The sequence below is a fragment of the Schistocerca gregaria genome, chromosome 2 (assembly GCF_023897955.1).
Source record: "Schistocerca gregaria isolate iqSchGreg1 chromosome 2, iqSchGreg1.2, whole genome shotgun sequence".
NCBI classification, from domain to species: domain Eukaryota; kingdom Metazoa; phylum Arthropoda; class Insecta; order Orthoptera; family Acrididae; genus Schistocerca; species Schistocerca gregaria.
In genome coordinates, this window is record NC_064921.1 from 87,100,365 (window position 1) to 87,115,257 (window position 14,893).

General features: G+C 39.9%; 1 protein-coding gene across 1 annotated transcript in view; it reads left to right on the forward strand.

The window, feature by feature from the left end:
• Window positions 1-14,893, forward strand: part of LOC126336377 (integrator complex subunit 4) — a 102,374-nt gene that overhangs the window by 16,612 nt on the left and 70,869 nt on the right. Inside the window, exon 3 of the mRNA XM_049999991.1 lies at window positions 5,427-5,555. Within this exon, the coding sequence (XP_049855948.1) occupies window positions 5,427-5,555 (129 nt within the window). The remainder of the gene's footprint in view (window positions 1-5,426; window positions 5,556-14,893) is intronic.

Consider the following 14,893-nt stretch of genomic DNA (forward strand, 5'->3'; position numbering starts at 1 on the left):
TCGCAGGTCAGATTGATCGGTACGGTCCTTCTAGGTTAGTTTATTTCTTCTCTACCACTTACTGTATTCATGATACATTTCACAGACAGTATTCATGTATACCAGATGTCACCAAATGTTTTTCACAGTGGCTTAGGTAACTGACAAAATGACAAGTGTGGGCCACACGAAGGTTCTGTACTATATCTAGATACAATAATTTAAAACTGAAAATGGTAAGCTTAAGTCACTTAGCAGCCAGGAGATCTCCTATTATTCCAAAAATAATATTTAATATCCCTTTTTGTTCTAAGTATAATATTTAAGTTCAAATTGTTTCACATTGTCTTGTGTTCCATACATTTTATGAAGCATATTTAAGTTCTATTACCGGGCCAGATGAACTGACATCATGGGCCGGATATGGCCAGCGGGCCGTAGTTTGGTGACCCCTGATATATACCACAGAATGTACCTGCAAAATTATATGATTGTACAACATGCAGATCGGGGTATACGACATCATAAACACTGAGATATGTGAAGAACCGTCACATCACGCATGACATTTAAATTTATTGTTACTAATCCACTGAACCAATTTCAGTGAAATTTGATAATCAGATAGTTTGAGTCCTGAAAAAGAACGTAGCCTGCTTTAGAAAGTGTGTAGCAGAAGATATATGTTGTTTTGAAGAATATTATGTGAATCAAGGAAAAACATTTACTGCTTGAAAAAAACTATTTACTTTCTGACTTTTGAACTTTATCACGTGTGTGAAAATGCTTCTGTTGGTTGACATGTGCTATGTGATACTATTCAAAGTAATGAATACAATACTTGTAAAATCTTCATTGTGTTTAATCTGTACTTCTGCGCTGTTTGTTGTCTAATGTACACATTGCATAATGTGTACATCACACATTATCGCATCAGGCATGACATGATAATGTTTAACTTTATTACTTCTTTGCTTCTAACTCTATGCGCAATACATTTAGCAGACAACATTCACATATGCCACTAAATGTACATAAAAAATTATACCGTTGTACTATGGAGAGGGGGGAGGGGGGGGGGATGAGATGGAGATGGACAGAGAAATTGAAGGGGAGATGGACAGAAAGAGGAGGGAGTAGCAGATGCAGAGAGGAGTATGGAAGGAGATGGAGAGAGAGTGGGGGGAAGTGGGGGGGGGGGGGGGTGGAGGAGATTGACAGAGTGGGGCAGAGGAGATGGACAGAGTGAGGGCGGGATGAGGTTATGGGCTACTGTGATTGAAATAAATAAAAACCCAGGCAACACCAGGCATTCAGATGGTGTTTGTAATATATTGCTTCAGACGGATTAACAGGGGGATAGAAGATTTAAAAACACAAAGAAATGAAATCCTCATAAAAATGTCAAAATCAAAAACAGTATATACTTCAAGTATGTATCAGACAATTGCATTTGAGTCATAGATTACAAATCTGAACTTGAATTTTTCCAGGGGAACTTTTCTTGTAAACTTTCAGTGCATTTGTGTAAGTATGTTTAATTAATTAATATAAACTCAAACATTGTCATTTAGGTGAAATAAATTTACTGTATTGAGGTATTTTGAGATTGTACATCGAAAGTGATACTACAGTTACTTCAGAAACTTTCAAAGAAACCGCCAAAAATAAGTTGAGCCCTGCTCTCATATCAGGCTTATCAGAATTAATTCATGGGCGCTACTCTCTGCAAAAGCTGTTATGTCATTCTGAACAAGAGCTGCCATGGTGGCTGTCATTTCCAATACATGTTAAACACTAGGGATAATTTCCAAAATAAAAACTAAATATGGACACTTGCTTGCATCATGTGAAGAAAGCTGATAAGCTATATACTAGTAAAAGGATCAACATTGAAAGAGAGGAATAATTTCAAACAGCTTTTTATAGTAGCAAAAAGTGACTTGTGTAACTAGTGTTACTTGAAAATTTGAGTTATGCTGAGCAGAGTACCTTCCTTCTGACGGGTGGTGGTAAGAGGAGGCTGGCCGGGGGGGGGGGGGGGGGTTAGTACGGGAGGGGTGGCAGACAGTGAGGTGCCACAGGTCAGGCGGAGGGCAGGGGATTGGTGGAGGGAGGGGGGGGGGGGGAGTAGCAGAGAAGGAGAGAAGTAAAAAGACTGTGTGTGATGGTGGAAGGGCAGCTGTGTAGTTCTGGAATGGGACCAGAGAAGGGGCTGGAGGGGGAGGGGGGGGGGGGAGTAACGAAGGTTGAGGCCAGGAGGATTACGGGAACATAGGATGTATTGCAACAAAAGTTCCTACCTGCGCAATTCAGAAAAGCTGGTATTGGTGGGAAGGATCCATATTGGCACAGGCTACACTGGGGTATAGCTATGGGCACCCACATGGCAACAGTCTATGCCAACCTATTGATGGGCCATCTAGAGGAATCTTTTCTAAATACCCAGAATCCTAAACACCTTACCTGGTTCAGATTCATTGATGACATCTTTGTGATGTGGATTGAGGGCGAGGGCACCCTATCCACAGTCCTCCAGAACCTGAACAACTTCTCCCCCATTTGCATCGCCTGGTCCTACTCAACCCAGCAAGCCACCTTCCTAGATGTTGACCTCTACCTCAAAGATGGCTACATCAGTACCTACATTCATGTCAGACTTACTAACCACCAGCAATACTTCCGCATTGACAGCTGCCACCCGTTCCATACCAAGAAGTCCCTTTCATACAGTGTAGCCACCTGTAATCGTCGCATGTGCAGTGATGAGTGATCCCTCTCGAAATATACCAAGGATCTCACTAAAGCCTTCACAAACTGTAATTATCCACAGGGAGCATTCCCCTCATAACTCAGTACCACCCATAAGTGAAGCAACTGAATTACATTCTTGCCTGGGTTTCGACTGTCTCTCGTTGTTCCCTGAAATTAGAAATGTCCTGCCTAACCCTCCCACAGTGGTATTCCGCTGTCCACCGAACCTACGCAATATACTCATCCATCCTTACACAACTCCAGCTCCCAATCCCTTACCTCATGGTTCATACCCCTGTAATAGACCCAGTGGCAAGATCTGTCCCCTACATCTTTCTCCAGTCCGGTCACAAGCATCACCTATCCCATCAAAGGCAGGGTTACCTATGAAACCAGTCATGTGATCAATAAGCTAAGCTGCAACCACTGTGCTGCATTATATGGGGACATGACAACCAACAAGCTGTCTGTCCACATGAATGGCAACCGACAAACTGTGGCCAAGAAACAAGTGTACCATCCTGTTGCTGAGCATGGTGCCAAACATGACATCCTTCATTTGTGACTGCTTCATAGCCTGTGCCATATGGATCCTTCCCACCAACACCAGCTTTTCGGAATTGTGCAGGTGGAAACTTTCCCTGCAATACACCTTATGTTCCTGTAACCCTCCTGGCCTCAACCTTCGTTAGTCACTGTCCTCACCCTCTCCTTCTCCGATACCCCTCCCCCCCTCCACCATTCCTCGGCCCTCCATCTACCTGCGCACCTCACTGTCCACCACCCCTACCATACCACCCCTCCCTCTCCCTGCCCCAGTCTCCTCCTTACCCCCACCCAATCATCATTCCCATCATGCACTGGTGCTGCTGCTCGCAGTGTGGTTTCAGTTGCCTAAGACTGCAGTCATATGTGAGTTGCGTTTGTGTGTGTGTTTGTGTGTGTGTGTGTGTGTGTGTGTAGTCTATTCTTGACGAAGGCCTTACTGTCTGAAAGCTTTATATGACAGGGTTTTTATTGTGACTATCTGCCACTCAGCATCTCTGCTATATGGCGAGTACTAACTTTCCTTTTCATAATATTGTTACACTCCACCCTGGATTTTCTATTGTTTGATTATAACTACCTGTAATAAAGGTGTATTCAAACTCTAATGTCTCCAGATTACTTTTTATGGTGACTAGATTGCAGTAAGAGGATTGATTTGAGCTTACGCATCAGCACCTGTTACATGATACCAAACAATACAGATCTCAGGGTTTTAGTGGTTATCCTTAGACTGTAGAATTATTTCCACAATATTCTGTTTTCTGTATTTATGTGGTATTAACATCCACCTGAATTCATTGTCAATTTGTATTCAGGAGTGCAGTAGTCCAAGATAAGTTGTGCATTGATAACAGCAGACCTGTGCAAATGCAGCCATGAACAAAAATGTAATTTATGTAAGAGGGAAAATAGTGAGAAATCTTCACAGTCTTGATCACTCACCATCTGTGAGCATATCGTCTGTGTTCACTTACTGCTTTTTGTGTAACACTTTGTCTGTCAAGATGATGATGATGATTCACGTGAGGCACATAGAAGTTCAGTACAGTAAAATAAATCGAAAAGTCAAAGTGAATAACATGGTTGTATCTCAGATATTCCATTCAAGATGAAACTGAATAGGGATGAGATAAATATGCTTGGTACCTTTCGGCTTATAGTGGGCAATGGGTTACATTATGCAGAAAATAGTCTGTTGAGTACAAAATATGAGAAAATCACAAATGAAAGAGTTCCTTTTTTGTGCTAAGACTAAGACACAAATTTGTTTTTCAGTATGTATTTGAAGAAATAGTAATTAAGAATGTTCAGTGAGCACTTGACTGATAAGTATCAGTAATTACTTGGTTTTACTGTAAAGTACATTAGGGAGAGCTTAGAAACATCAGCTGTCTTTGAACTTTTGCTTATATGGCTCTATTTGTATGAAAAGTGAATTTTATTGTATTTTTGTTGTCCAATTCATTGATGAAACTCAAAATGGGAACATGGTATGCGGTATGTACATTGTAGATGGGATAGCAGTGCATATTACTTGGCTAGAATTCTTTGACTAATATTTATTTCATTTAAGCACTTTAGCTGACCCTTTGGCTTCCATTTATTTCTTCAGTTTTTGTGTGTTAATTACATCAATCACTGAACTGTAGAATGTTTTAAACATTTGACTTACACCTATTGCCACCATCTACTGGTGTTATTTTAGTACCATTGAAACAGTGAAACAAGTCACCTGCTCAACAGTAGCACAGCAGCTTTATGTTATAAGAATTCCTTTTCAGTTTCTGTTCAGGTGAGCATTTTGCATATTTTCCATAGTTTTCTTGAACATCAGAATCGTTCTTTAAGGACACGTTTTGTAAATTATTTGAATTTTTCAATAGTTGTAATAAAGTAATTGCTGTTGTTCAACTGAACAATAACGTGGTAACTTATAGTATCAGTATATTGTGTAGTGCTACATAAGTAAAATTTCAGTGCTTACACAACATATATTATGGATGAGATCCTGATATTTTATTTCCATTTATTACAGATTTTTATTGTGTGATGGGAGTAGCAATTTATTGCAGTTTAGGAAATATAATTTTATTTCTATGAATTTCTGTGCACAATCTGTAACAAGTCATTCTTTTTCACTACAGGAGAAAGATTTACCAGACACAATAAAGAAGCTTGCTGAGCATTTCCAGAGAGAGCAAGAATCTGTTGTGAGAGCTAAAGTTTTATCTTTGCTTGGTGATATTGGGAAAGAGTCAGGTGCAGATGTACAAGTGAGTATGTCTGTGGTTACATTTACTTGATTGTATATTTGCATTCTTTCTTTTCAATGTAAAATTTGAAATAGGCACAGGAAACCATAAGAATCTTAGATTACTTTTAATCTACAAGGTGTACAACTTTGCTTCCACTGTTTTTCCCCAACATTTGAGGCTTTAATGAAACAAATTTCTTACACATGTATCATTCAAAGTATTTTCCATCGCTGGCCACTACTTTCTCCCATCTTTTGGCCAGTGTACGAACCACGCGTCGAAAAAATTGTTCATCTTTTGAAGCGATCCATGAGTTGATCCAATTTTTGACTTCTTCATGAGATCAGAAGTGTTGATCAGCCAGGCCATGTGCCATTGATCTAAACAGGTGATCATCAGAGGGAGCAATGTCTGGAGAATACGGCGGGTGGGGTAGGACTTCCCATTTTGACGTTTCCAAGTACGTTTTGACCTCTTTTGCAAAGTGGTGTCAAGCTGTATTGTGCCTCTCACTGTATTGTGGCCATTTATCTTTTAACACTTATCGTGCGGCTGCCGTAATATTACATCGCGGGCGGAAACGAAGAAAATGCGGCCGCCATAATATTACGTCCCGCCGCATTCCACATTGTTTTAGTATTTCAAACACATTGTTAGCGTTCCCGCTACAACCTGTAGGTCCTGTAATGCTTGTAGTTCATCATATTAGCGCTAGATCGCAGCACCTAGTGAGGTAATGCGATATATCCGTATATATTTCCGAACGAATTCACGTGTGTTTTTCAAGCATATGTTACGTGTTCTGTTGTGTCCTGTCTTTTGTTTACCGTTGATTTTGGCTCTTGTATTTTGTTATTAGCTTGTTTATCTTCTTTTTACTCACAATGGTGAGTGATGAGGATGCAAAACTTCGAAAAATAATTGAAGAAGTTCTTGCTGAACCTACTGATGATGATTTTTTGGATTTCGATAGTGACAGTGATTACGAAATTCGGGAAAATAACGGTAGTCCAGATAAGTCTAACATCTTACTAAATTGATGCAGAACAAGACAGTTCATGTTGCGATTTGTTCTGTTACGTTCCGTATTATTTCAGACACAGATTTGTCATCAGATGAAGGTGAGCCACCGCCTGTGTTCCCCCCCCACTTATCATCAAAAGAGGCCAAGATTGAGTGACATTTCACAGGATGACTGGACTATAGTGAATCAAACACCAAACATTTTGTTATTTACAGGGTCTCATGGTGTGCTAAATAATGTAGGACTCAGTCAGTCCAGTGAATATTTAGATTTTTTTCTCATTTTATGAATGACAGGGTTATTTCAATTATGAAGGAACAAACAAACCTATATGCTAGACAGAAGCTGGCCACACTGAGAGCACAAAACAAATTAGGGCCCAATTCTAGATACAAGCAGTGGAGGACGCTAACAATTGCTGAAACAAAGTTGTTTCTGGCTATTATCCTCCACATGTCAATCAGTGAGAGGCCAAGACTGGCCAGTCACTGGTGTAGTGATCCATTGGTTAGCTGCAATTTTTGCCCCAATATTATGCCAAGGGACAGATTTCTGAATATTTTGTCTATGTTCCACATAAACTACAATTCAAAGCAAAAAAAGAAAGGTGAAGTAGACTTTGATGCCCTTCATAAGGTCAGGCCTCTTCTGGATGATTTGGTAAGGAATTTCAAAGAAAGTTATCAGCCAGGTGAAGCACTAACCATTGATGAAGGTATGTGTCCTTTCAGAGGGCGTGTAGGTTTCAAAGTTTATATGGCTAATAAGCCAAACAAATATGGCATGAAGCTATACATTGTTGCAGAATCCAAAACTGGGTACATATACAACTTTGAAGTTTGCCACAGAAGGGACGATAAACTGGACAACAGTGCTTCTGCAGTGGTAAAGCGATTGCTCGGCTCATTCCAAGGTAAGGGCCACACTGTATATGTTGACAGATTTTACACCAGTGTTCAGCTAGGCGAAGAACTGGCTAGAGACAATACTGGTCTTGAAGGGACAGTAATGCCAAACAGAAAAGGGTTGCCCAAGGCTCTCAAAGAGGGTAAACTCAAAAAGGGTGAACAAATATTTCGCCGCAAGAACGATGTGCTAGTATTGCGATGGAAAGACGAGAGGGATGTGTGGATGATAAGTACCAGGCACACATCCTCAATGTTGCCCGTTGAGGCAATGAGAAGTTGAAACCAGTGGCAGTGCTGGATTACAACAAACATAAAGCTGGTGTAGACCTTTTTGATCAACGTCTTTCATATGGAGCACTTGATCACAAAACAGTGAAGTGGTGGAGAAAGCTTGCCTTCCACTGTGTAATTATGGCGGTTTCCAATGGTTGTATTTTGCACAATTGCATCCATGAGAAGAAACTAAGAACTCCTAAGTTTATACAGGTGGTCTGCACTGCGTTAGTGTTACAGAGAGGAGAGAGAATTGACAATTCTCATGGATCTGCAACGATTGCTCGATTGTCACAGAAACATTTTCCGAACCGTGTGGAAATGGCAAAAGGGAAAAAGAAAGCACAAAGATGTTGTGTAGTGTGTAGTGGAAAACAAAAGAACATTACTGGGAAAGCTGGGAGGAAAGATACTTCTTATGAGTGCAGTGAGTGTAACGTAGGTTTGTGTGTCACCCTGTGCTTCAAGCTTTATCACACTGTGGTTCACTATGCAAAATAACTTATGTGTATGTAGCTATGCTTTATGTGCAAATGGTATAACAAATGTCTTTTCAGTGTCAAATGATCACTTTCCAAAATTTATTTCTTCTTTAAATTGAATAAAGTAGTAAAAATAAATTTTTGACAAAAATTTATTTTTGCAAAATTGAGGAGAAATCCGCGCCACTTCTTGGAAACAGTATATGCCCCATACATATGATTGTTAACCCATGTAAAGTTGAAACAAAGTTTTAAACCATACCTGTAGCTTTTATGTATCTCGAACTAAATGTCCTTTACAGCTATTTAAAGTCTGTTGAAAATAGAAAAAATCAGCCAGCACACAGGGAGTGGCATGCAGTTAAGGGCTTAGCATGGTAAGTGTTAATGCTCTGCTCAAACACATTAATTGCGTTCAATAACGAGAACCTGTGATTGTTTCACTTGGTTTTAGCACCTCATAGTACATGGTGCCGAGCTGGTCCCACCAAATGCAGAGCATGATCTTGGAGCCATGAATATTCGGTTTTGCTGTCGACATGGAAGTATGGCCGGGGTATTCTCATGATTTTTTTCATTTAGAGTTATCATAATGAAGCCATTTTTCGTCCCCGTCACAATGTAATGCAGAAATCCCTTCCATTTTTACCTCTTAAGCAACTGTTCACAAACACACAAACGCCATTCAACGTCTATTGGTTTCAGCTCACACGGCACCAAAGTTCCTTCTTCCTGAATGATGCCCATAGCCTCGAGACGTTTTGAAATGGCTTGCTGTGTCACTCCCACTAATCGTGCCAATTCTTCTTTGAGTTTAAAGCGAGTCTTCGCTCAGCAATGTCTCTAGTTCTGCATCTTCGAAAACATTCTCTCTTCCACCACTATGCTGATCTACGACATTAAAAATCACTGTTCTTGAAGCATTGAAACCACTCACAACACGTTCTTTCATTAATAGTGTCTTTACCATACGTACTTGAGATCATGCAATGACAATCAGCCACTGTTTTCTTCATATTGAAACAAAACAGTAACATCTCATGCAAGTGACGAGATTTAGGCTTGGAAACTGACACTTTCAATCAAGAGCAACTTTATGATGCAGACACAAATCGACTAATGTTTGAATGAGGTTATGTTAACCGAGGTCCAAGGTAATTGCCTGACGTCTATGATTTGTTTCGTTCGACTGCTAATTACCGTTGTTGCCACCTATTGGCAAATGGCGGAAGCAAAGTTGTACACCTTACACAAAAAGATCTCTTTAACCTGCAACAGAGTTTCTTATTTCAGATTTTAGTCCAATGACAATTTTTTTTGTGATCCAGTTTAAAATGGCATTATTCTAACATCTCTGTCAACTGCTTTCATAGGTACCGCACGTCTTAACAAATGGCAGTATTATTGTAATGGCTGTGTGAAATGTGTGAAATATCACTGAACCGTTTGAATAGCTACTTATATTTTATTGGAATCAAGATGAACTGAGTCCTATGGTCCTTAACCATGTGAGCCCACTTGCATGCTCATGATAACTCACTGGGACAGTATCCAAGACTCTAGTGCTGAGAGAGTTTGTGGTCTCGCCGCTGGTTAGATTTTGTTTTTGGGACTATAAATTGTCAATTTGGATTGTTTTGCTTCTAGTATCTTGCTGTGCTGATGAGAAAACTTATTATATATTGGGAAATTGTAGGTGATATTTATTGTTACATGTATGGCTTCAACAGCCAAATGGCAACAGAACAACATGTTTGTGTCAATATTTTCTAAATAAGGGAGTGGAAATTTGCCATAGAATTTTAGACTGCTGTCAGTAGCACACTCCTGGCATGTCCATTGCTCTGACAGTAAAATAATGAGTAGAGAAATCAGCATATTATTGGGATAATATTTTCCTATTTCAGCTGAGTAAGTGTATGTGTTCATCACTTTCCTTGAGAGGTTAATTAACGCTACAATTATGGAAGCCCTAAGTTATGCCATGTGGGAATTAGTGTTATTGTAGCTTTTTGAAACAGGTCGCTTTATGAGACTTGCACTGTGTTTAACGACAGAACAAGTGTCATCACCCAGCATGCTGATGGACTGATACCAGGTGACAGAAGCAGCTAATATTTGTACCAGGAGGTGTTGTTGGTAGGTCAGGCATTCCATGGTTCAATGGTTTCCAACCTTTTTGAGGCCATTGCTCCTGAATGAGATCAAATGTCATACAATACCCTGAATAAATTTTGGAACCTAATTGAACATCAGATTGTAAAAAGTTAACTCTCTTGTTTTTAAAGTGACAAATCATTTATAATACCTGTACTTAGTTTTCAAACAGCGGAAACTCACCCATTTTTTATAAGGGCCTATGTTTTTTCACTAAACCAAGAAATATTGAGTCAATAGGATGTTTTAGTTTTGCTTATTTCTAACAGTTTGTTTTGAATAATCTTTGGTTCATGGTCTGCCATTCCACATCATAAATCCTACTTAAGTTCATCTAGTTTTCCACTTTTCTGTGCATTGCTGCCGTAGTCGAAGGTCAAGTTGTGGCAAATGGAATCTATTTTCTTAATGAGTTTTTTCAGCAATAATAGCTATTAATGACAGACCTTTTACTAAAATCAGCCCAGTTATCTGTGATGAAAATCTTTTTATAGTGTGTTGCCTTCTTGAGACCAAAGAAGTTGTACTTATGCTTGAATTTTACTATCTGTAAATATTCCTTCTTTCACAAAAATTTGTCTTTGCAGACAGATATTTATTTGTCTGTTTTCCAAATCAGAAAAAGTTTTTCTATTAGAATATATTACTGATTACGCGCAATAACTGCCACCATTGGATGAACATAAAGAGAGAGAAACAGAAGAGTAAAAATAGCCTAGAATCCTCCTGGTAAACTAGATAAGTTTTCAAAATGAAGTTTTCATTGCGTATGAAACTGAACATTTGCAAATAGTTTGTATGACCAGTTTTTATTCATGGTGTTGAGACATGGTCTTTTAACATGGATATCATTCGAAATTTGATGGTGGCTCATTCACCAATAGAGAGATGCATGTTGTAAATTACTGGGATAGACGGGAAATGCAAATGAATGGATTAGAGAACAGACCAGAATGGAAGACGTAACTGTGATAGTGATGAGAAAAGTGGAGGTGGGGTGAACATTAGCCAGAAGATGGGTGGTAAATGGCCAGAGGAAGCTCTATTCTGGATTCCAAGAAAGAACCGAAGACTGAGAGGTCAAACTAATGGAAGGTAGGCAGAATGACATTAGAAAAAAATGCAGGCATAATGGTAATTTGTATCGCGGAAGATGACGGTGCATGGAAATGTCTAGAGGCGGCTTTTATCCGTCAGTGGATATAAGATTGCTGATGACGATGATCAGTTATAGAGGATGTTTAGTTTATCTGAAGACAGTGAAATATCTCAAAAGCTACTCATCGGATCCAAACAATTTATAGTTAAAATATGTTCATCTCTGAGGGAGGGACATCCAGTGATACCAAACTCAACCTTCCCCATCTTGTGTGGGCAATTTTGAAGTGTTAAATAGGAATCCCCATTTTTTATTTCAGATGCAGATTCTATGAAAAAAAATACATAATTTTTGTCTGAAACATTCTTTTCATTTGGCAGCAGAGGGTGCTATAATTGAAATAACCAAAATAGGTAGAAAATTGTATGTTTCAAAATGCTGTCCAATGACATTTGAATTAACCCCCCATCTTGCAATTATTTCACAGGCAATTATTTCATAACTTTTAATGGGAAATGCCATTGTCAACATTGTATTTCTCTGGCAAAACAAAGAGGGGACTGTTCAAAGCGCCAGTGTGGCCATGTGGCGAGCTACAACTTATCACAACACGCAGTTATGAAATAATTGCCTGTGCCACACTCATTCCATGGAGGTAGGGTGTTAATTCATGTACCATTGGAAGCATTTTGAAACATACAATTTTCCACCCATTTTGATTTTTCAGATTATTGCACTATACGTCATGTAACAAAATATGTTTTCCAGTCAGAACTTAAGGGTTCCTCCCCCCCCACCCCCCCCCCCCTCCATAGAATCCAAATCTCCAATAAAAAATGGTCATTCCAATTAAAGATATCAAAGTTGCCCCACTGTCGCGGGATGTCTCCTCCGAGACAGACAAATTTTAATTATCTTTTGGTCAGTATGGCCTTCATCAAAAGTAGGCAACACACACACACACACACACACACACACACACACACACGACTACAGTCTTTGGCAACTGAAGCCACACTGCTTGCCAGAGACTGTAATTTGTGTGTGTCATCTGTTTTTGATGAAGGCCATACTGTCCGAAAGCTAATTTGTGACAGTCTTTTTGTTGTGCCTATCTGCAACTCAGTATCTCTGCTATATGGTGGGTAGCAACTGTCCTTTTCATAATATTTTTACATTCAATCCTGGATTTTCCACTGTTTGACTTAATTATAAATTCCTTGGATCCAATGTGTTGTTTTTGAGGTATTTCTATATGTTTGGATAAATTGAACACCCTTTATATTAAAACAGCAATTATTTTTAAAAAAATGATTTAGAATGGTCACTAAATCTTCATCAAACATATTTCATTTTAGAGGGTGACAATTATTTAGCTATACGAAATAAAATCATCATAACTTCTGCACAATTTGAGTTAGGACGTTGAAACTGCTCGGTTTGCCACAGGGCACGATGGCAATCAGTATGTTATGTATGGTTTGGTTTAGCGACAAAGCCTTCTTTCATTTGGATGGGTTCAGCAATCAGCAAAATTGGTGCATTGGGGGGACTGAGAATCTGCATTTCACGATCGAGAAGTCTCTTCACTCTTAGCAGGTGACTGTGTGGTGTGCAATGTCCAATCACAAAATTATTGGTGCAATATTCCTTGATGGCACCATGACTAACAAACGGTATGTGAAGGTTTCGGAAGATGATTTCATCTCCATTATCCAAAGTGAACTTGATTTTGACAAGATGAGCTTCATGCAAGACAGAGCTCAACCCCATTAAAGCAGGAGCGTGTGTGATGTTCTGGAGGAACAGTTTGGGGGGCCGCGTTCTGGCTCTGGGGTACCAAGAGGCCACTGGCATGAGCCTTGATTGGCCGCCATATTCTCCGAATCTGAACACATGCGGCTCCTTTTTGTGGAGCCATATTAAAGACAAGGTGTACGGTAATAACCCCAAAACCAATGTGGATGTGGAAAGCAGCCATTCAGGAGGTCACCGACAGCATCAATGTTCTGAGACCAGCGGGTCACGCAGAATTTCACTATTCACCTGAGCCATATCATCTTGAATGATCACAGGCATGTCAAACATGTCATAACCTAAATCCGAATATCTGTAGTGATGTTTACATGTTTTATAAACTGTGTTCACACTGTAGTTTCTAATTTACATATTTTTCCATGTAGTTTAGTAATTGTCACCATGTACATCTCAGAGTTTTATGCTACCTCTCAGGGGGTAATTACACCCAGTTTGGGAACCATTGCAGTATAGTTGATCCGCACTCCAGTGCCCCAATTGGCTTGCTGTCATTATATCCATCATCCCCAATGTTCCTCTGTCCATGTTGTCATTTGACATTTTCCTGTACTCTGGTGGTTCCCTCTGTTTCTTAGGTATATTGAGAGGAGGCTCCTAGTGTAACAATTGAGGTATATTTGGACCTTTTTCTTTCTTTCTTTTTTTCAAAAGTTGTCAAATACTGTGTGTTACAGCTCAAGCATAAATGATGGACTCTGATTCTTTTATGTAACACACGAACTAACAGTGGTGATAGCATCACTGAGGTCCGTGGTAAGCCTATCATTGCTGGGAAATGTGTTAGGCAAATTTAAACTGAGAGCCCGTTTTTATGTTATATAAACTTTTATACTATTAGGTTTACCATTAAATAAAGGTGCAGTGCAGGCTGTTCCAGCTCTAGTGCCAGCTGGCATGCAGCGTGGTGGCTCATCGTCACACTGTCGTGCGGCCCTCAGGTAGGTGGGCAGTAACGTACGTGACGACAGTGTACTGGCCGAACTTATATGGGCAACAGTGCCGATTGGCTTGTGTACACCCCTAACACCTACAATAGGGCTGCCTAGCAGGTAGCTGACCCCATCTGTGTCCATGGGCAAGCTGTCACGATCCTGGGCACAGCTGCGTCCTACAGACCAGCAGTGAAACAGCATTTTTTAATTATTTATTTTAGATAAAGATAGTCACTACTAACATTTAGTACTTAGTAAAGCATTGTAATGATGACTGTGACATCACTACCTGTTGTGACTCGCCGATCTTTCAAAGTGACGCCGCACAGTTACGCGCGTCCTCTACATGCGGCGCTGTCTGCCAGCCATGCAGCAGCAGCAGCGCCACCTAAGCAGCCAGCCAGCCAGCGGCCGCTAGACTTGGACTCAGTTATGATTTGACTGTTAAAGTGTACACACGTCTTACTCTGTATACTTGATCTGTGACTTTCATGTATTGCGTCTCCCTTGAAATATATTTGTTCAACTTGAAGTTATAACAATTGGCGATGAGGTAGTGATTTTTCTTTTCCATCATTGACCCACATGTTCCCATGGCTACTTTAGAGCAACTATTCCGAGGTCTCATAGAACGGCAAACGCTTCTCACAAATGCAATTCGTG